This window comes from Anguilla anguilla, chromosome 7, assembly GCF_013347855.1.
Source record: "Anguilla anguilla isolate fAngAng1 chromosome 7, fAngAng1.pri, whole genome shotgun sequence".
In the NCBI taxonomy this organism is placed as follows: domain Eukaryota; kingdom Metazoa; phylum Chordata; class Actinopteri; order Anguilliformes; family Anguillidae; genus Anguilla; species Anguilla anguilla.
Genome location: NC_049207.1, coordinates 200,773 through 223,923, shown reverse-complemented (window position 1 = coordinate 223,923; position 23,151 = coordinate 200,773). Strand labels below are relative to the sequence as shown.

General features: G+C 46.3%; 2 protein-coding genes across 10 annotated transcripts in view; both read right to left on the bottom strand.

Moving 5' to 3' along the window:
* Nucleotides 1-4,261, bottom strand: part of LOC118232163 — an 18,574-nt gene extending 14,313 nt beyond the window's left edge. For 2 of the 3 annotated variants that reach the window (XM_035426835.1, XM_035426838.1), the window contains exons 1-3: nt 2,857-4,261; nt 706-1,440; nt 275-326 (exon numbers count right to left, since the gene is read on the bottom strand). In XM_035426835.1, coding sequence (XP_035282726.1) covers nt 275-316 — 42 coding nt within the window. In that variant the 5' untranslated portion in view covers nt 317-326; nt 706-1,440; nt 2,857-4,261. Of the gene's footprint in view, nt 1-274; nt 327-705; nt 1,441-2,856 lie in introns of those variants that run through there. The other variant, XM_035426836.1, reaches the window with a different exon arrangement.
* Nucleotides 2,939-23,151, bottom strand: LOC118232162. 7 transcript variants are annotated; one of them, XM_035426832.1, is made up of 20 exons: nt 22,925-23,151; nt 22,382-22,447; nt 20,235-20,297; nt 18,870-20,093; nt 18,068-18,127; nt 17,262-17,324; nt 17,009-17,068; nt 16,861-16,896; nt 16,161-16,235; nt 15,125-15,175; nt 14,385-14,477; nt 14,128-14,256; nt 12,386-12,478; nt 12,129-12,257; nt 10,495-10,587; nt 10,238-10,363; nt 7,585-7,665; nt 5,932-5,971; nt 5,125-5,179; nt 2,939-5,038 (listed from the first exon to the last, which is right to left on the bottom strand). In XM_035426832.1, the coding sequence occupies exons 2-20, from the start codon at nt 22,442-22,444 to the stop codon at nt 4,288-4,290; spliced, it is 3,285 nt and encodes a 1,094-aa protein (XP_035282723.1). In that variant the 5' UTR covers nt 22,445-22,447; nt 22,925-23,151; the 3' UTR covers nt 2,939-4,287. The 7 variants fall into 7 exon arrangements, with proteins under 7 accessions (XP_035282723.1, XP_035282724.1, XP_035282722.1 ...); XM_035426833.1 differs by having other exon boundaries at nt 10,238-10,366; nt 12,129-12,254; XM_035426831.1 differs by having other exon boundaries at nt 10,238-10,366; nt 14,128-14,253.

Here is a 23,151-nt window from a genome sequence, read left to right as displayed (position 1 = left end):
CACTTCCTGCTCTGTTAGAACAGTGCAAACACTCCCTGCTGCATTAGAACAGCACACACACTCCCTGCTCTGTTAGAACAGCACAAACACTCCCTGCTGCATTAGAACAGCACACACACTCCCTGCTCTGTTCGAACAGCACAAACACTCCCTGCTGCATTAGAACAGCACAAACACTCCCTGCTTTATTAAAATAACACAAGAATTCACCCAGCATTCCTTTCCAGATACCTGCAGAGAGACTTTACTTAAGCGCGCGCACACACACACACACCTCAACACTTGGTCTTGGTGGAACCACCGGAGTTCTCTGCATTTTGGCTCTCCTGCAAGTTAGAAGCATAAAGTCAGACAGAGCAGTGATGCTCCCTCCAGCAATGCACACTACACACACACACACACTCTCTCTCTCTCTCTCTCTCTAACACACACACAAACTCATTCTCTCTCTCTCTCACACACACACACACACATATTCTTTCTCTCTCACACACAATAGTTTAAATGTAACTGTCAGTAGCGGCCGTCGAGAGGAGGTCTAGTCCTTACTTTCTTTTTGCTTATATTTTAATTCACATAAACATATGTTCCGAGACGTTCCTTAGTCGTTATTGAGAGTAGTCGTGCTAACGATGCACCAGACTTCTAGGATTTTAATTTTGCAATCACAGAAAAATATTTAAAATAGAAAAAAGATGGGTCTACCTTTTCGCGTCCGTGGTTTCCGGCTGCTTACTGTAGATTATTTACTTCCAATCTTTTACTGATTATTTTAATCACTTTTCTTTAGCACAAGCATAATGGGACACACTGCAACTAGTAGAAACCGTCCGTATCGGTATTTAACAGCTGGAATAACTCACTCCCTCCCCGCGAGTTGTAGAACTAGTTCGGCGAGGTGCGCATCTCGTGTTTGGTCAGTCTAGATACGCCCTGGTTTATCCGAGGGACACGTTCCCCCTAGGAAGCCTCGGGTTTTATTGTTTTGGTGTTCTTTCCCTGAAAAGAGGAATCTAGCTAGAAACCCGAAACTTTGGCGAACACGCCTCCCTTCGTGTCCACCCGTGTGATACCGAGTTCCTTTCTTCCCTCTCGGTGTCTCGCATAGCCTTTAGGCAACCTGCGAAATGGGCGTGGTTAGCTGCAGTTACCTGCGTGTGGATGGAAATTTACAACTACCAGAATCACTGCCTGTAACTCTGCAGCACAAGACTGTTTCCAAATTACCGAGGGAATCCGCCTAGTACAAAATACATGTGTACAAATACCATTGATTGATTTAGAATAACCGGCAAGTCGAAATGCTGTTTGACTATCTCATTTACGCCCAAATGCAATCAGCCGAAAAGAACGCCACTCTCAAACCCTTCTTCCGTGTCCTCCAGCGCCGACAGTGGCCTCCAAAATTATTACCACACTTAAAAAAAGATAACCAACAATCTGTAAAAAAACAAAAAAACAAAAAAAAAAAATCAATTAATACATTTTTTAAAAACATTAGTGTCAAATATATTGGAACCACTGTTAACATTACCCTCCCCTGCAAGGATAAAATAGTCATTTTGTATAGTGTTTGAAAATGGTAAATCTAGCCTATTGGGGATCTTTGGTCATTCTCTATCAAATCCTTCAAAATCCTTCAGATCTGTCGGTCAGCACATGCGCGCTGTCTGTGGAGTGTGGACTCCAGTTAAAACCACACATTTCTGAATGGCTTCTGCCTGGAAACTGAGAATTGTACATGGCAAAACAATCATTTTGTGGGCAGCTAACCATCTTTGGTTGATTTTGAAGTATGCTTGGCATTATATTCTGGAAAGGTCCATTTGTGGCCAAGTTTTAATTTAGAATTTATTTGTTGGCTTTCAAGGGTTAAAATGGACATGGGCTGCCTATTTACCAGCTAATTTAACTGCCTCTGACTGTGACCTGCCCAACCCATTTTCACTCTGCAAGATCCCTCATTACATTCCTGTTACCGTTCATTCTGTCATTCTACCCTATCTGATAAACCAGGCCAGCCAGCGGGACGCGCTCCCCTTCGACAGCCGGGTTCCTCCTGAGATTTATTCTTAGCGAGACGTTTTTTCTTGCCACAAGTGTTTTTTTGTCCCACTGGGGAGTTTTTTTTTTTTTGCCTGAACAGCTTACTTTTTTGAGGGGTTCCAGCCTATTTTTGTGCAGTTGTATTCCTACTGTAAAGTGTCTTTGTGACAGTGTCCCTGTGAAAAACACTGTACAATTAAAGTTGAATTGAATCAAAAATTTTAAATGAGATGAATCAATAGCTCTCAACTTACCATTGATAGAAAGAAATGGTATTTGCACAAGTGTATTCATTTCTGTTTCAACCATTTATAGATTTAATATTGAGTATAAACCTACAGCTACACATTTAATATCAGACTACATTTATTTTAATCAGTACTGCACATATTTCATAAATCCATTTCATGGAGTAACGAAATACACAAATGAGACATGTTTTATGTGATAGAAAGGAATACTTAAAATCTCAGCAGGAGAAAACAGCCCTGGTCCACACACACACACACACACACACACCCACACACCCACATATACTCATACACACACACACTCTCACACATACAGGTACACACGTACATACGTACATAAGTACACACTCTCTCACACACATGCACACACACATTTTAATTCTTTATTTTGGTCCACATTTATAAATGCACGCAGACACATACATACCTACACACACAAGCACACACACACATTTGTGTATTCACATCTCTGTCTTCCTTCTGCCTCTCACACACACCATCTTTGCAAGAAACAACAGCACACCGCCATCTGGTGGCAATGTTCTGTGCTCGCACTCACCCATATTATGGTCAACATGCATCCACAGATAAAATGAACAGAAGGTTCCCATGGAGCTAACCCTAACTGGAGCCACACCGTCTGCAATCATCTTTCTGTCTTTATTTTGTGCCCAACTGTTTCCAAACTGTCAGAGCTCAGGATCCATTTTATGAGGAATACATTTTCTGTGGCCAACCCTGAATCACACTGGCCTGCTCAGCTTGGGAACCTTGCTACACACCGCATGGACGTTCAGATTACTCTAATCAGTTTGTTTCTGGAGTAACAGTTTCCTGCCCAAATGGGGAAGGAGAAGGCGGGACTTTCTCACTCGGTTTCACCCGAACAGACTGGTGTGATTTACAGTGAAACTTATCAACCATGTCAGCATTAGCTAGGCACAGTATTCAAGTGACAGAACAGATAGCCTCTGCACATCACCCCATATAATACAAAATACTGGTTTTAAAAATCAGTGCAAAACTGTGGTGATGTGCACCAGTGGTTATGTCCTGTTTTAAGGCTTCTTGCAGTACAGTAAACTGCCACAAATGACAGTACAAAGGTTACAGTAGGATTAACAGAGAATTCAATGCAACACGTGATGCACTTTTTTGTCTCTATTCAGTACTGGGGGTGTGCTGGAGGGTCTGCTGGCTTTTATTAGAGTTTATGTTACACATGTATAAGCTATATACAAAAATTACATGACTAATAAACATCTCCTACAAGAAAATATCATCATTAGTGCTGCATTATGTGTGTGTATCGCTGTGTTTCAGGTACTGGTAAAAATAAATAGCCGGGGGCGCCTCAGATGGATCAGATTTTCTGAGGATTGTGGGAAAGCAAATGGAAAAGAGGATTATGGGAAAGTAAGTTCAGAAGAGAACAATGGGGAGCAAGTGAAGAAGAGCATTGTGGGAAATGTGAGTGCAGAAGGGCATTGTGGGAAATGTGAGTGCAGAACGGCATTGTGGGAAAGTGAGTGCAGAAGTGAACAGTGGGGGAGCAAGTGAAGAAGAGGATTGTGGGAAAGTGAGTGAAGAAGAGCATTGTGGAAAAGTGAGTGTAGAAGGGCATTGTGGGAAAGTGAGTGCAGAAGTGAACAGTGGGGGAGAAAGTAAAGAAGAGGATTGTGGGAAAGGGAGTGAAGAAGGGGATTGTGGGAAAGGGAGTTCAGAAGAGAACAAGGGTGGAGTGAGTGAAGTGGAGGATTGTGGGAAAGGGAATTCGGAAGAGAAAAATGGGGGAGAGAGTGAAGAAAGGAATTGTGGGAAATGGAGTTCAGAAGAGAACAAGGGTGGAGTGAGTGAAGAAGGGGATTGTGGGAAAGGAAGTTCAGAAGAGAACATTGGGGGAACGAGTGAAGAAGAGGATTGTGGGAAAGGGAGTTCAGAAGAGAACATTGGGGGAGCAAGTGAAGAAGGGGATTGTGGGAAAGGGAGTTCAGATGTTATAAACTGTGTCCTGCAGCTCCTCTCGGATGCTGTTGAGCTCCACCAGTGCCTCATGCAGCCGGTTTGCCACCTCCCGTATCTTAGCAGCGAACTCCGTCTTGCAGCCTTTCTTCAGCTCCCGGGAGTCCTTGTCCATGTAGTAGTCGTCCATGCCCTGGAACAGCCCCGTCAGCACGGTGCTGACCTGGCTGCTGAGCTGCACCGCCCGCTCGCTGGCACCGCTGGCCTCACTGGCCATCTGCACCGCCCTGCTGAGCCCCAGCCCCTGCTCTCCCGCCAAGTCCATCTTCAGCAGGTTGTAGGCCAGGAGCTTCTCCAGGCCCTGCTGCACATAGCGCAGGCACTTGCTAATGTCGGCCATCTTGGTCTGGTAGTCCTCGACGATCCTCTCCACCTTCTTGCGGTCCTGGGAGTTGTGGACGGAGTCGGAGATGGAGGCGGAGGCGGAGGTGAGCCCCCCGGCGGTGGCCACGCCTATCCCCACAGCCGTGATGATCAGAGACGCCCCCAGAGTGACCGGAGCCAGAGCCAGGCCGGCGATGGCAGTGACCCCTCCCACGGCGCTGGTGGTGCCCCCCGTGATGGAGGCGATCTTGGCTTTCTTGTGGAACTCATTGATGTTCTCTGCGATGGCGTTGAGGTCGATGATGTGCTGCCAAAGACCCTCTGCCTGCTCCATGAAGACCTTGTTAAAGACATGAATGCCCTTCTGCACCTTCTCCGCCAGCACCTTCAGCTCCCTGGGAGAGAAGGATCCCCTGTTTCAGCGTGTTATTAAACGGCTTTTATTTTCCCGATTCGATTCGCTTTGGCAGCGCATACTCACTTCACCTCGCCGTCTCCCACCCAGTCTTCATCATCTGAGGGAAGCTCATCCCACTCTGAGGAGAAACAGGAGTTACACCCTGAGAGAACACAAACTATCTGTGTGTGTGTGTGTGTGTGTGTGTGTGTGTGTGTGTGCGTGCGTATGTGTGTGTGAGTGTGTGTGTGCGTATGTGTGTGTGTGTGTGTGTGTAGGAGTGTGTGTGTGTGTGTGAGTGTGAGTGTGTGTGTGTGTGTGTACGTATGTGTGTGTGTGTAGGAGTGTGTGTGTGTGTGAGTGTGTGTGTATGTGTGTGTGTGTGTGTGTGTGTGTGTGTGTGTGTGTGTGTGTGTGTGTGTGCGTGCGTATGTGTGTGTGAGTGTGTGTGTGCGTATGTGTGTGTGTGTGTGTGTAGGAGTGTGTGTGTGTGTGTGAGTGTGAGTGTGTGTGTGTGTGTGTAGGAGTGTGTGTGTGTGAGTGTGTGTGTGTGTGTGCGTATGTGTGTAGGAGTGTGTGTGTGTGTGAGTGTGTGTGTATGTGTGTGTGTGTGTGAGTGTGTGTGTGTGTGTGCGTATGTGTGTGTGTGTAGGAGTGTGTGTGTGTGTGTGTGTGTGTGTATGTGTGTGTGTGCGTATGTGTGTGTGAGTGTGTGTGCGTGCGTATGTGTGTGTGCGTGTGCGCATATGTGTGTGTGTGCGCGCGTATGTGTATGAGTGTGTGTGTGTGTGTGAGTATGTGAGTGTGAGCGTGTGTGCATATGTGTGTGTGTGTGTGTGCGCGTATGTGTGTGTGTGAGTGTGTGTGTGCACATTTACGTGTTTGACTCACGTTCCACAGTGTTCCACCACTCCATCAGGCTGTCAGTGTCCTGCGGAAGAAAACTGTAAGTCCCTCTCTCCATCTGTTTCTCTCTCTCCCTCTCTCCCCCTCTCTCCATCTGTTTCTCTATCTCCCTCTCTCTCTCCCTCCTCCCTCCCGCCCGCCCTCTCTCTCTCTCTCTCTCTCCCTCTCGAATTATGTGGCATTATCATAGTAATACTCTCATTAAACATTCATGCCTAATTAAAAACAATAGTTCTTCCAGGACTCAAAACTGTGGCTGGTTTGAGCCAGAAGTTTGTTTCCCCTTGTTCTCTCGCATGGTACTTCCTGTTCTCTCGCAGGGTACTTCCTGTTCTCTCGCACGGTACTTCCGTTCTCCTCCAGCTAGAGGTCGCCATAGCTCCTTTGTCAAGTCAACTGTCAAAGAATCATCCCATCCCTGCACCACCCCAATCTTTACTCATTAAGAATAGAACAAGTGATACCTGCACGTTTAATTCAGTTCAGTTCCTACCCTGGACATGCTGCAGTGCTTTTACATGTTTCCACCTCATTTGCTACCACAGCCAGGTTTTATACTCATCACTTCACCCAGTGACATGGCAGAGCTGTTTTTTCTGGTGCAAATAATGGTAAACAGTGATTGCCCAGCTCAGATCTGCAGATGCCATCAAAATCCAGAACTGAGTGCACTGGAAGGGATAATGTGTTACGTCTGCACACTTGCTAGGGATGACAAATCCTGACAGGTGTAATAAAATAATTTGAGCTGGTTGATAGAAACATGGTTTATTTTTAAGTTGATTGGGAATGTAATACGTTGTGAGTTTCTCTGCAACTTCACTGAAAGTTTTGATGCTTTGGTGGTTTATTGTTTTGTCTGGGCTGTGTGTCATCTGCAGAGCAAGTGCACGAGAACTGCACACAAATTAGTAAAAGTACACTATCATTGCAGTTATACCGCAATTAAAAAGAAGTGTGTCCAAAATATTGCATAATACTGTCGTAATACTTTCCTTCCTGACTCTCCCCATATTAGGTCAGCTAATTGTTTTTATAAATGTCTCGATTAGAAACTTAGTTGTATGTTTTTTCACTTCACTGTGCTGCTGGAGTGTCTATGGCGCCCCCTGGAGGATAACCATAGAAATACAAGTTTAAATCTCTGTAGATCCCCTGATGGATCCCCTAGCTCAGGTCCTCCAGGGACGCATCTACTGTTCATACTATTTATAATCTAGTTATCCCATTTAACATTTTTAACATTCATAACCATTATAATCTACAACCCACACCAATTATAATCAGTAATTATAACCTTTAAATCTACTTTCCAGAACCTCTTTAATCTAATGATATCACTGTTTATAATAAAAAAAAGTTTAACATTGAAAATCAATGATTAACTATTATGATATATATAACCTTTATAATCTATGATCTGTAACATTTACAATCAGTATTATATCCTGTATAATCCAGAGTTTTATACCCTGTATAACGTAACGGCTCCCTTGCAGGTGAAAGACTGCAGTGGAAGGAGTGTGTACTCTCCCCAGGTGTGGGTGTGGCCCATGGGCTATGCAGCTAAAACAGGTTCTCAGGAATGCATGTTTAGGTGTGTGCATTCCCAGCATGCTTTAGGAGTAAACCACTGACCCCATCCTCCATTCCTCCAGTCTCCTCTACCTTCCCTCCGTTTACCAAGCTCTCGTCCCTCTGAGCAGACAACCACTCTGCCTGAGAGAGAGAGAGAGGGGGGGGAGAAAGAGAGAAGTAGAGATGGTGAGGGCGGAGAGAGGGGAAAGAGAAGTAGAGATGGTGAGGGGGGGGGAGAGGGGAGAAAGAGAGAGAGAGAGATGGTGAGGGGGAGAGAGGAGAGAGAGATGGTTTACTCTGATGTGTAAGACTGTGAAATCACTTAAAATATCACCTAGTGTAAGGTCAGGTGGACTCTACCAAGGCACAAATACCGCAGAGCTGGTTGGGTCAGTTTCTCTGCACAGAGGTGTTAAGACAGGGGTGATTGGAACAGATGTCAGTTTGCAGAAGCTGGTTTATGGAGTTCATGGAGTGGCTCAGTGTGTGAGTGACTCAGTGTGTGAGTGACTCAGTGTGCGAGTGGCTCAGTGTGTGAGTGACTCAGTGTGCGAGTGGCTTAGTGTGCGAGTGGCTCAGTGTGTGAGTGGCTCAGTGTGTGAGTGGCTCAGTGTGTGAGTGAGTGACTCAGTGTGTGAGTGGCTCAGTGTGTGTGTGTGTGTGTGTGTGTGAGTGACTCAGTGTGTGAGTGGCTCAGTGTGTGAGTGGCTCAGTGTGTGAGTGAGTGACTCAGTGTGTGAGTGACTCAGTGTGTGAGTGGCTCAGTGTGTGAGTGGCTCAGTGTGTGAGTGACTCAGTGTGTGAGTGGCTCAGTGTGTGAGTGACTCAGTGTGTGAATGATTCAGTGTGTGAGTGACTCAGTGTGCGAGTGGCTCAGTGTGTGAGTGGCTCAGTGTGTGAGTGACTCAGTGTGTGAATGATTCAGTGTGTGAGTGACTCAGTGTGCGAGTGGCTCAGTGTGTGAGTGACTCAGTGTGTGAGTGGCTCAGTGTGTGAGTGAGTGACTCAGTGTGTGAGTGGCTCAGTGTGTGAGTGAGTGACTCAGTGTGTGAGTGGCTCAGTGTGTGAGTAAGCGACTCAGTGTGTGAGTGGCTCAGTGTGTGAATGATTCAGTGCGTGAGTGACTCAGTGTGCGAGTGGCTCAGTGTGTGAGTGGCTCAGTGTGTGAGTGACTCAGTGTGTGAGTGGCTCAGTGTGTGAGTGACTCAGTGTGTGAGTGACTCAGTGTGCGAGTGGCTCAGTGTGTGAGTGGCTCAGTGTGGGTGTGACTGGATCAGTGTGTGAGTGGCTCAGTGTGTATGTGGCTAAGTGTGTGAGGGATTCAGTGAGTGACTCAGTGTGTGTGTGGCTCAATGAGTGAGTGACTCAGTGTGTGAGTGAGTGATTCAGTGTGTGAGTGGCTCAGTGTGTGAGTGACTCAGTGTGTGAGTGACTCAGTGTGCGAGTGGCTCAGTGTGCGAGTGACTGAGTGTGTGAGTGACTGAGTGTGTGAGTGGCTCAGTGTGTATGTGGCTCAGTGTGTGAGTGACTCAGTGTGCGAGTGGCTGAGTATGTGAGTGGCTCAGTGTGTATGTGGCTCAGTGTGTGAGTGATTCAGTGTGTGCGTGACTCAGTGTGCGAGTGGCTCAGTGTGTGAGTGGCTCAGTGTGTGAGTGACTCAGTGTGTGAGTGGTTCAGTGTGTGAGTGACTCAGTGTGTGAGTGAGTGACTCAGTGTGTGAGTGGCTCAGTGTGTGAGTGACTCAGTGTGTGAGTGACTCAGTGTGTGAGTGGCTCAGTGTGTGTGTGTGTGGCTCAGTGTGTGAGTGACTCAGTGTGTGAGTGACTCAGTGTGTGAGTGGCTCAGTGTGTGTGTGTGTGACTCAGTGTGTGAGTGGCTCAGTGTGTGAGTGACTCAGTGTGTGAGTGGCTCAGTGTGTGAGTGACTCAGTGTGTGAGTGGCTCAGTGTGTGTGTGTGTGGCTCAGTGTGTGAGTGACTCAGTGTGTGAGTGAGTGACTCAGTGTGTGTGTAGCTCAGTGAGTGAGTGACTCAGTGTGTGAGTGACTCAGTGTGTGTGTGTGTGTGTGTGTGTGAGTGACTCAGTGTGTGAGTGGCTCAGTGTGTGAGTGGCTCAGTGTGTGAGTGACTCAGTGTGTGAGTGGCTCAGTGTGTGAGTGGCTCAGGGTGTGAGTGAGTCAGTGTGTGAGTGGCTCAGTGTGTGAGTGTCTCAGTGTGTGTGTGAGTCAGTGTGTGAGTGGCTCAGTGTGTGAGTGTCTCAGTGTGTGTGTGAGTCAGTGTGTGAGTGGCTCAGTGTGTGAGTGTCTCAGTGTGTGTATGTGTCTCAGTGTGTGAGAGGCTCAGTGTGTGTATGTGTCTCAGTGTGTGAGTGACTCAGTGTGTGAGTGTCTCAGTGTGTGAGTATGTGACTCAGTGTGTGAGTGACTCATTGTGTGAGTGTCTCAGTGTGTGTGTATGTGGCTCAGTGTGTGAGAGGCTCAGTGTGTGTATGTGTCTCAGTGTGTGAGTGACTCAGTGTGTGAGTGTCTCAGTGTGTGAGTATGTGACTCAGTGTGTGAGTGACTCATTGTGTGAGTGTCTCAGTGTATGTGTATGTGGCTCAGTGTGTGAGTGGCTCAGTGTGTGAGCGACTCAGTGTGTGAGTGACTCAGTGTGTGTGAGTGACTCAGTGTGTGTGTATGCGGCTCAGTGTGTGAGTGGCTCAGTGTGTGTTACCTCTGCTGCCTCAGACAGGTGATAGTTCTTGCAGGTAGCTCCAGGGGGAGTCTCAGGTAATGTAGCTCCCTTTGAATCTCTGCGCTGCAGGAAGGTGATTCTGAATTTCTTCCCTCTCTTTTGTCTCTGCTGAAACACATAAGAGGAGCATTGAGAATGTGTGCAGTAAGCAGCAGAAGAAAGAGAAGTAATGAGTGTGAGGATGGAATGATGCAAGCAGCGGTGAAAGTACTAGTACTGGATGAAGAGAGACATACCAGCCTATACTCCTCTGCCACATCCTGCTCATCCTCCTCTCCCACTCTCCCTTTGAAGAGATCTGCACCTTTCTGTACGAGTTCAGCCTCACTCTAATGCCCAGAACACAAACACCGTTACACACAGACACATACACAAACACCATTACACACACGTTCACAAACACTATTACACACACAGACACAGACAAACACCATTACACACACACGTTCACAAACACCATTACACACACACGCAGGCACATACACAAACACCATTACACACACGTTCACAAACACTATTACACACACAGACATATACACAAACACCATTACACACACACGTTCACAAACACTGTTACACACAGACATATACACAAACACCATTACACACACATGTTCACAAACACCATTACATACGCAGACACATACACAAACACCATTACACACACACGTTCACAAACACTGTTACACACACACACAACCACCATTACACACACATTCACAAACACTGTTGCACACGCAGGCACATACACAAACACCATTACACACACACGTTCACAAGCACTGTTACACACACAGACACATACACAAACACCATTACACACACATGCTCACAAACACTATTACACACACAGACACATACACAAACACCGTTACACACACACGTTCACAAACACTGTTACACATGCAGACATACACAAACACCATTACACACACACGTTCACAAACACCGTTACACACGCACACAAACACCATTACACACACACATTCACAAACACTGTTACACATGCAAGCACATACACAAACAACATTACACACACAGGCACATACACAAACACCATTACACACACACATTCACAAACACCATTACACACACAGGCACATACACAAACACCATTACACACACACATTCACAAACACCATTACACATGCAGACACATACACAAACAACATTACACACACATGTTCACAAACACCGTTACACACGCACACAAACACCATAACACACACACATTCACAAACACTGTTACACACGCAGGCACATACACAAACACCATTACACACACGTTCAGACGTTCTGACTCTGTGTGAGTGTCTCAGTGTGTGAGGGACTCAGTGTGTGAGTGGCTCAGTGTGTGAGTGTCTCAGTGTGTGTGACTGACTCAGTGTGTGGTATGTGGCTCAGTGTGTGACTGACTCAGTGTGTGAGTGACTCAGTGTGTGGTATGTGGCTCAGTGTGTGAGTGGCTCAGTGTGTGAGTGACTCAGTGTGTGGTATGTGGCTCAGTGTGTGAGTGACTCAGTGTGTGTGAGTGACTCAGTGTGTGAGTGACTCAGTGTGTGTGACTGACTCAGTGTGTGTGGTATGTGGCTCAGTGTGTGACTGACTCAGTGTGTGAGTGACTCAGTGTGTGGTATGTGGCTCAGTGTGTGAGTGGCTCAGTGTGTGTGGTATGTGGCTCAGTGTGTGAGTGGCTCAGTGTGTGAGTGACTCAGTGTGTGTGGTATGTGGCTCAGTGTGTGAGTGGCTCAGTGTGTGTGTATGCGGCTAAGTGTGTGAGTGGCTCAGTGTGTGTGTATGTGGCTCAGTGTGTGAGTGGCTCAGTGTGTGTGTATGCGGCTCAGTGTGTGAGTGGCTCAGTGTGTGTTACCTCTGCTGCCTCAGACAGGTGATAGTTCTTGCAGGTAGCTCCAGGGGGAGTCTCAGGTAATGTAGCTCCCTTTGAATCTCTGCGCTGCAGGAAGGTGATTCTGAATTTCTTCCCTCTCTTTTGTCTCTGCTGAAACACATAAGAGGAGCATTGAGAATGTGTGCAGTAAGCAGCAGAAGAAAGAGAAGTAATGAGTGTGAGGATGGAATGATGCAAGCAGCGGTGAAAGTACTAGTACTGGATGAAGAGAGACATACCAGCCTATACTCCTCTGCCACATCCTGCTCATCCTCCTCTCCCTCTCTCCCTTTGAAGAGATCTGCACCTTTCTGTACGAGTTCAGCTTCACTCTAATGCCCAGAACACAAACACCATTATACACAGACACATACACAAACACCATTACACACACGTTCACAAACACTATTACACACACAGACACACACAAACACCATTACACACACGTTCACAAACACTATTACACACACAGACACACACAAACACCATTACACACACACGTTCACAAACACCATTACACACGCAGACACATACACAAACACCATTACACACACGTTCACAAACACTATTACACACACAGACACACACAAACACCATTACACACACACGTTCACAAACACCATTACACACGCAGACACATACACAAACACCATTACACACACACACGTTCACAGACACTGTTACACACAAACAAACACCATTACACACTCACGCGCCACACAAACACCATTACACACACACACACCACACAAACACCATTACACACACGTTCACAAACACTGTTATACACGCATTTGAGCTCACACACAAACACCGTTACACACATGCGCTCACAAACACGTTACGCACACATTCATAAACAAAAACACTGTTACACACAAGCATGCACACACAAACACCATTACACACACATGCTCACAAACACTGTTACACACACACATACATGGAAAAACACCATAACACACGTGGTCACACACACAAATACACATACACAGTTATACACACACGGGCACACACAGACACCATTACACACGCACACAAGCGCGCACACAAACACCGTTACACACACGCGCTCACAAACACCATTACTCACACAAGCGTACAAACACAAACACTGTTACACACACATGTGTACACACAAACACTATCACACACACACACACACAGACAAACAGGCTCAGTGTGTGAGTGGCTCATTGTGTGAGAGTCTCAGTGTGTGTGAGCAGATCTGTGTGTGAGTGGCTCAGTGTATGAGTGACTCAGTGTGTGTGTGAGTGGCTCATTGTGTGAGTGACTCAGTGTGTGTGTGAGTGGCTCAGTGTATGAGTGACTCAGTGTGTGTGTGAGTGGCTCAGTGTGTGAGTGACTCAGTGTGTATGTGGCTCAGTGTGTGAGCGACTCAGTGTGTGAGTGACTCAGTGTGTGTGTGTGTATGTGGCTCAGTGTGTGAGTGGCTCAGTGTGTGAGGGGCTCAGTGTGTGTGTATACGGCTAAGTGTGTGAGTGACTCAGTGTGTGTGTGAGTGGCTCAGTGTATGAGTGACTCAGTGTGTGTGTGAGTGGCTCAGTGTGTGAGTGACTCAGTGTGTGTGAATGTGGCTCAGGGTGTGAGTGACTCAGTGTGTGAGTGGCTCAGTGTGTGAGTGACTCAGTGTGTGTGTGAGTGGCTCAGTGTGTGAGTGACTCAGTGTGTGTGTATGCGGCTAAGTGTGTGAGTGGCTCAGTGTGTGTGTATGTGGCTCAGTGTGTGAGTGGCTCAGTGTGTGTGTATACGGCTAAGTGTGTGAGTGGCTCAGTGTGTGAGTGGCTCAGTGTGTGTGTATACGGCTAAGTGTGTGAGTGATTCAGTGTGTGTGAATGTGGCTCAGGGTGTGAGTGACTCAGTGTGTGAGTGATTCAGTGTGTGTGAATGCGGCTCAGTGTGTGAGTGACTCAGTGTGTGTGTATGCGGCTCAGTGTGTGAGTGGCTCAGTGTGTGTTACCTCTGCTGCCTCAGACAGGTGATAGTTCTTGCAGGTAGCTCCAGGGGGAGTCTCAGGTAATGTAGCTCCCTTTGAATCTCTGCGCTGCAGGAAGGTGATTCTGAATTTCTTCCCTCTCTTTTGTCTCTGCTGAAACACATAAGAGGAGCATTGAGAATGTGTGCAGTAAGCAGCAGAAGAAAGAGAAGTAATGAGTGTGAGGATGGAATGATGCAAGCAGCGGTGAAAGTACTAGTACTGGATGAAGAGAGACATACCAGCCTATACTCCTCTGCCACATCCTGCTCATCCTCCTCTCCCACTCTCCCTTTGAAGAGATCTGCACCTTTCTGTACGAGTTCAGCCTCACTCTAATGCCCAGAACACAAACACCGTTACACACAGACACATACACAAACACCATTACACACACGTTCACAAACACTATTACACACACAGACACACACACAAACACCGTTACACACACGCGTTCACAAACACCATTACACACGCAGGCACATACACAAACACCATTACACACACATGTTCACAAACAGTGTTACACACAGACACATACACAAACACCATTACACACACCGTTACACATGCAGGCACATACACAAACACCCTTACACACACACGTTCACAAACACTATTACACACACAGACACACACACACAAACACCATTACACACACACATTCACAAACACTGTTACACACGCACTCGACCACACACACAAACACCGTTACACACACACGCATACACACACAAACACCGTTACACACACATTCACAAACACTGTTACACACGCACTCGACCACACACACCGTTACACACACACACGCACACACACACAAACACCATTACACACACATTCACAAACACTGTTACACACGCACTTGACCACACACACAAACACCGTTACACACACACACACGTTCACAAACACTATCACACACCGACACACACAACACAGAGCACACAGTGTTACAGTCAAGGACACACAGACATTTTACCTTTGATTGTCTTCGTGTGGGAATTGGCAAGGTGAACCTTCTGCTTTTCTTCTGAAAGGGGTTATGCAAAGTCAAAGGTCAAAATCAGACAGACTGCAGCTACTCTGGAAGTTGGAATCCTCCATTTGTGTGTAGCACTGAGCTTAGCGCTGCCCTACGTAGCCCTGTGCTTAGCGCTGCCCTACGTAGCCCTGAGCTTAGCGCTGCTCTATGTAGCCCTGTGCTTAGTGCTGCCCTACGTAGCCCTGTGCTACGTAATCCTGTGCTTAGCACTGCCCTACATAGCCCTGAGCTTAGCGCTGCCCCACATAGCCCTGTGCTTAGCGCTGCTCTACGTAGCTCTCTGATTAGCGTTGCCATATGTAGCCCTGAGCTTAGCACTGCCCTATATAGCCCTGAGCTTAGCGCTGCCCTACATAGCCCTGAGCTTAGCGCTGCCCTATGTAGCCCTGAGCTTAGCGCTGCCCTACATAACCCTGAGCTTGGCGCTGCCCTACGTAGCCCTGTGCTACGTAGCCCTGTGCTTAGCGCTGCCCTACATAGCCCTGTGCTTAGTGCTGCCCTACGTAGCTCTGTAATAAGTGCTGCCCTACGTAGCTCTGTAATTAGCGCTGCCCTATGCAGCCCTGAGCTTAGCGCTGCCCTACATAGCCCTGTGCTTAGCGCTGCCCTATGTAGCTCTGTAATTAGCACTGCCCTATGTAGCCCTGAGCTTAGCGCTGCCCTATATAACCCTGTGCTTAGGGCTGCCCTATGTAGCTCTCTGCTTACCATTGCCCTACATAGCCCTGAGCTTAGCGCTGCCCTATATAACCCTGTGCTTAGCGCTGCCCTATTTAGCTCTGAGCTTAGCGCTTCCCTATATAACCCTGTGCTTAGCACTGCCCTATTTAGCTTTGAGCTTAGCGCTGCCCTATATAGCCCTGTGCTTAGCGCTGCCCTATTTAGCTCTGTGATTAGCGCTGCCCTACGTAGCAGTTTGCTTAGCGCTGCATTATGTAATTCTCTGCTTCGCATTTTTGAGAGACAGACATACGGCTTTGTAATTATTCTCAGCATTGTTCTCCATCGGGTCCTGGTTTCCCCATTCCATCCGTGTCCCTGACAGAACCTATGAGTAAAGGTAGGCCCAGATGAGTGGATGCAGGCACTGCACTCACAGACAGACACACAGAGACTCACAGACACACTCACAGAGAGTCACAGACACACTCACAGAGACTCACAGACACACTCACAGAGACTCACAGACATACTCACAGACAGTCTCACAGTGACTCACAGACTCACAGAGAGTCACAGACACACTCACAGAGACTCACAGACAGACTCACAGAGACTCACAGACACACTCACAGAGACTCACAGACAGACTCACAGATACACTTACAGAGACTCACAGACAGACTCACAGAGACTCACAGACATACTCCCAGACAGTCTCACAGTGACTCACAGACAGACTCACAGAGAGTCACAGACACACTCACAGAGAGTCACAGACACACTCACAGAGCAACACAAGTGCAAAGAGCAGGGATGGAAGTTCAGTAACTCCCCAGAGGGGAAACAAAATTCCCAAGAGAGACTGCAAGTGCATAGGTATAGCAGAGGTATAGGTAGAGGAGTGAGCATGTGTGCTGGTGTAGGAGAGCATGTGTGCAGGTGTAGGTGAGTGCGCGCAGGTGCATGTGAGCATGCGTGTAGGTGCAGGTGAGCATCTGTTTTTGTCTTACCTTCATAGACTCTCTTCTCAGTCTTAATCTGCCAGGCTGTTAAAGGAGGTGACATCTAGTTCAGTGATTCTTCATTTTTTACTCCTCGCTGAACATAAAACCCCACAAACATCAGTTTAAACACTCATAAATAACTATATTTACATACCGGCTTCCAATCAGGACAGAGCTCCGGACTGTCCTCCGGCCAATCTTCCACACATTTCTCCTGAAACACGCACACACACACAACAATTATACAAACATACAAATGTGCACAAACACACATTTCAAATACAATTCGTACTGCACTTTCACACAAAACTAGCTCTCTCTCACACACACAGCTATCCAGCTGGCAAGCAGACAGACAGACAGACAGGCAGGCAGGCAGGCAGGCAGGCAGACAGACAGACACACACCTCTCCAATGAGGAAGACGTTCTGATACACAGGGTATTCCTTACTATCCCAGGATTCATGGTCCTGTTACAGAAAAAAAAATCCATTAATAATCCACACAGAGTAATACACACACACACCTATACACAGTAATATACACACACGCATACACACACACCCATGCACACAGAGTAATATAGACACCTATACACAGTTATATATACACACTAATATACACACACTCATACACACAGTAATATACACACACTCATACACACTAATACACATACACCCACACACAGAGTAATATAGACACACCTATACAGTTATATGTACACACTAATGTATACACACACCCATACACACTAATATACATACACCCACTCACAGAGTAATACACACACACCTATACACAGTAATATATACACACTAATATACTAACTGGATTATTATTGATGTCATTGAAACGCCATTACTTTAAGGCTTTAATATCTCAACAATAGCAGTGCCTGTCAAAATAATGGTAAAATGTTGGGTCAAACCTGCAGGTTTAAGCCAAGCCCACTACATGTTTTATCCAAATACAGAGGAAAATAACTTGGTTGAACAAATAGATACAAATACAAATAGTGGCATCTCTATCCACCCCTAATCTGTATTACCGGTGTATGATTTCATAATTATGAGAAACAGGTAGAGAAAGAAACAGGGGGATGGAGACAGAGGGAGAGAGAGAAACAGGAAAGAGGGACAGAGGAAGAGATAAAGGGATAGAGATACAGAGGGATAGAAAGAGATAAGGAGAAGAGGGAGGAAGAGTGTGTGACCTTGTTGCGCGTAGATTTCAAGTCAGGACTCCTACTCCCATTCGCCGTGATATGTCCATTCTGAGCAAATAAAACATATTTATTAATCTTGTAATATTTACTAAACATTACCATTTACAGTACTTGCTCAATTTATGGAAACACTGAGCTTAAAGAAAAAGTTTAGTGCCCTCAAATCGCATTTGTGCCCTTCCTTTTGTTGTTTCTCATTTTCGTCTCTAAAAATGTATTTCAAAAAGTTTTCTTCTTGACCACGAGTGGTAAGGATATAATGCGACCATCAGCCGTTTGGAATAAGGTATAAACACCAAAAAACATATATAAAAATAGTTTTCTTTGCATGAACATTATCAGTTAATATAGAAAAATAATAGACAAAGAAATACTTGCAAGCTGATTATATTTGCAGCAGTATAAATCAGACTGAACCTTTATGTAGATATAAACTAATACATACAACAAGGTGTAATAATTATTACTTGTTAAACACAAATCCAATTATTTCTTCATTTTGGTTTAATGTTGACATTACATCTATTGAATAACATTTATTATGCCAGAAAGATACATTTAAGTAAAATATTGCATTTATCATCAAAATCTATTTATAAATGCAGTGTTTCCATAAAATGTGCGAATACTGCATTTATTAATCATAATAATTTTTCAACTCAACTTTTTACTGATCTACAATTTCTCTTTTATTCTATTTTGAACATCACTATTTTCTCCTAAATTTAATAGAATCAAATATTTTCATCATTAAATTTTAGTAAAGAATTAAATGATGCTGATGACGCACCTCCTTCAGTTTTGGGAGTGGGGTCTTAAAGAGGTCATGTTTGGAGTCAGAGGGTGCGGCCTGGAAGAGGTCATGTTTGGAGTCAGAGGGTGCGGTCTGGAAGAGGTCATGTTTGGAGTCAGAGGGTGTGGTCTTAAAGAGGTCATGTTTGGAGTCAGAGTGTGTTGTCTGGAAGAGATCATGTTTGGAGTCAGAGGGTGTGGTCTGGAAGAGATCATGCTTGGAGTCAGAGGGTGTGGTCTGGAAGAGGTCATGTTTGGAGTTAGAGGGTGTGGTCTGGAAGAGATCATGTTTGGGGTCAGAGGGTGTGGTCTGGAAGAGATCATGTTTGGAGTCAGAGGGTGTGGTCTGGAAAAGGTCATATTTGGAGTCAGAGGGTGCGGTCTTAAAGATGTCATATTTGGAGTCAGAGGGTGTGGTCTGGAAGAGCTCATTCTTGGAGTCAGAAGGTGTGGTCTGGAAGAAGTCATGTTTGGAGTCAGAGGGTGCGGTCTTAAAGATGTCATATTTGGAGTCAGAGGGTGTGGTCTGGAAGAGATCATGTTTGGGGTCAGAGGGTGTGGTCTGGAAGAGGTCATATTTGGAGTCAGAGGGTGTCGTCTGGAAGAGGTCATGTTTGGAGTCAGAGGATGTGGTCTGGAAGAGGTCATATTTGGAGTCAGAGGGTGCGGTCTTAAATATGTCATATTTGGAGTCAGAGGGTGTGGTCTGGAAGAGGTCATGTTTGGAGTCAGAGGGTATGGTCTGGAAGAGGTCATGCTTGGAGTCAGAGGGTGCGGTCTTAAAGATGTCATATTTTGAGTCAGAGGGTGCGGTCTGGAAGAGGTCATGCTTGGAGTCAGAGGGTGCGGTCTTAAAGATGTCATATTTGGAGTCAGAGGGTGTGGTCTGGAAGAGGTCATGTTTGGAGTCAGAGGGTGCGGTCTGGAAGAGGTCATGTTTGGAGTCAGAGGGTGTGGTCTGGAAGAGGTCATGTTTGGAGTCAGAGGATGTGGTCTGGAAGAGGTCATGTTTGGAATCAGAGGGTGTGGTCTGGAAGAGATCATGTTTGGAGTCAGATAGTGTGGTCTTAAAGATGTCATATTTGGAGTCAGAGGGTGTGGTCTGGAAGAGGTCATGTTTGGAGTCAGAGGCTGTGGTCTGGAAGGTCTCTGGTTTCATCTTGCTGAGAGCAGGGTGGAGCGCTTTAGTTTCTTCTGCTCCACCCACTGCTCCATCCATCTCCTCAAAAACACAAATAATAAACATTAAATTTAAGTGGTTTATCTTAAGTAAGCAGTGAATACAAATAATTATTTCAGCTGTTTGTGTGGTTTGTGTAATTTTGTGTAAACAAATAGCCATCATCATCATCACCATGGTTACCTGGATTGGGTGGAACGGCACGTGGCCAACACGTTTCAGCATCCCCTGCAGCATTCTTGAACTCTGGGAACACACGAAGCACACACATCACAAGACTAGTGAGCGACAACAAGAAAGGCAACGGCATGATGGACAATCCCAAACTCAAATCTATAGGGGTAACTGGCCTCGGATACAAGAGCCCTCTAAAAACTCACTGTGCGCATGTGTGCGTGCGTGTGTGTGTGTGTGTGTGTGTGCGTGCGTGTGCATGTGTGCCTGTGTGTGTGCATGCGTGTGTGTGCGATGAGAAAGATGAGGAAAACTACGCAAGGTGGGGACTTTTTGCTGGTCCCCACAAGTTCAAGAGGCTGTTTTAGGGTTAGGACTTAGGGTTAGGGTTAGAATTAGGTTAAGGTTAGGGTTAAGGTTAGGCATGTAGTGGTTGGGGTTAGGGTTAGGGTTAGGGTTAGAGGTTCCGGAATTAATGTAAGTCAATGGGAAGTCCTCACAAGTATAGCAATACAAATGTTCGTGTGCGTGCATTACTGTGTGTGCTGGTGTGCACGTGTGTTTGTGTGTGCGTGTGCACATTTCTCTGTGTGACATTTTCTCTAGGTTATTCTAGAAGGGGGAAACCTAACAGTACTTCCCAATGCAACATGATAATAGTGGTGAGGACCATCAGATGGAGAGGGCGTGTGACCCCTGAACCCCACCCCCACCACGAGATCTACGTCCACAGCACTAAAAACCCCCACCACGAGATCTACGTCCACAGCACTAAAAACCCCCACCACAAGATCTACGTCCACAGCACCAAAAACCCCCACCACAAGATCTACGTCCACAGCACTAAAAACCCCCACCACGAGATCTACATCCGCAGCACTAAAAAACACCCACCACGAGATCTTCATCCACAGCACCAAAAAAAAACCCCACCACGAGATCTACATCCACAGCACTAAAAAACCCCCACCACGAGATCTACGTCCACAGCACTAAAAAACCCCCACCACGAGATCTACGTCCACAGCACTAAAACCCCCACCACGAGATCGACGTCCACAGCACTAAAACCCCCACCACGAGATCTACATCCACAGCACTAAAAAACCCCACCACAAGATCGACGTCCACAGCACTAATACCCCCACCACGAGATCTACGTCCACAGCACTAAAAACACCCACCACGAGATCTACGTCCACAGCACCAAACAACCCCACCACAAGATCTACGTCCACAGCACTAAAAACACCCACCACGAGATCTACGTCCACAGCACTAAAAAACCCCACCACAAGATCTACGTCCACAGCACCAAAAAAACCCCCACCACGAGATCTACGTCCACAGCACTAAAAAAACCCCACCACAAGATCTACGTCCACAGCACCAAAAAAACCCCCACCACGAGATCTACGTCCACAGCACCAAAAAAAACCCCACCACGAGATCTACGTCCACAGCACTAAAAAACCCCCACCACAAGATCTACGTCCACAGCACCAAAAACCCCCCACCATGAGATCTACGTCCACAGCACTAAAACCCCCACCACGAGATCTACGTCCACAGCACCAAAAAAACCCACCACGAGATCTACGTCCACAGCACTAAAAAACCCCACCACAAGATCTACGTCCACAGCACCAAAAAAACCCCCACCACGAGATCTACGTCCACAGCACTAAAAAAACCCCACCACAAGATCTACGTCCACAGCACCAAAAAAACCCCCACCACGAGATCTACGTCCACAGCACCAAAAAAAACCCCACCACGAGATCTACGTCCACAGCACTAAAAAACCCCCACCACAAGATCTACGTCCACAGCACCAAAAACCCCCCACCATGAGATCTACGTCCACAGCACTAAAAAACCCCCACCACAAGATCTAGGTCCACAGCACTAAAAACCCCCACCACGAGATCTACATCCACAGCACCAAAAACCCCCACCACGAGATCTACGTCCACAGCACTAAAAACCCCCACCACTCAAATGCACAGAGACAATGCTCACATACTCCTGTTTACACACACACCTCAATCACATTCACCTGTTTACACACACACACCTCAATCACATTGACCTGTTTACACACACACCACAATCACATTCACCTGTTTACACACACACACCTCAAACACACTCACCTGTCTTCGCCTCCACACGTACTCCTCATACTCTCCATCCTCTATCTCCTTCCCCCTCTCCATCCTCTAGGAAAGAAGCGCGACACAGCTGTGGATCATGTATTCCCCAAATTAATGTTCAGATCAGTGAAAGTACCGCTGTCTTTATGCGGATTTTACAGCACACTCCGGCATCTTTTCAGCGTTTCAGGCATGTTTTTCGCGAACCACGAGAACCCAAACAAAAGGAAAAGACACGAGTATAAATGTATTAAGAAAATGTGCTAAGTTTCAGAAATAAAACTAGTAATATGATGACACGTGGTAAAGTTAAGTAACACACGTAGTTATAATTCAACATACACGTTAATGTCATAAAGTAACGTTTGGTTTAATAAATCTGTTTTCATTTTCAAGTTACGCAGCACGTTCAGATCACATCGCGGCCACATTCCACGAATGACGGCAGATGATAGGCATGCTATGATCACATTGACTTCGTATATGATTGAAGTAGCCATATGCATATAATAAATCATATATCGGATTATACAGAAAACTCACCACAATGCTCTGGTCCTGTAGTGTTTAACCTCTTTGTGTTATGGTTGCGTGGGAGTACCAGCAGTAGCCTATTTCTGATGCAGCGACCAACTGAGTGAGTTTCCGTCTACTTATTTTCGATGTTTGTTTCTTAGCCTGCTCTTCCGGACGCATTCTTTCTTCATTTGCGGAGAAGCCTGTCAGGTGAGTTTCATATGAGAGGGACAAGTGGAGCCGGCTGTGCAAAT

Excerpts from the sequence above, each read along its gene's own strand:
- LOC118232162 (XM_035426829.1), bottom strand. The coding sequence starts at position 22,444 with ATGGAGAGGGGGAAGGAGATAGAGGATGGAGAGTATGAGGAGTACGTG. Across the intron at positions 20,094-20,234 it reads TGCCGTTCCACCCAATCCAG|GAGATGGATGGAGCAGTGGG; the intron begins GTAACCATGGTG and ends TGTGTTTTTGAG. Across the intron at positions 12,258-12,385 it reads TGGCAGAGGAGTATAGGCTG|CAGAGACAAAAGAGAGGGAA; the intron begins GTATGTCTCTCT and ends TATGTGTTTCAG.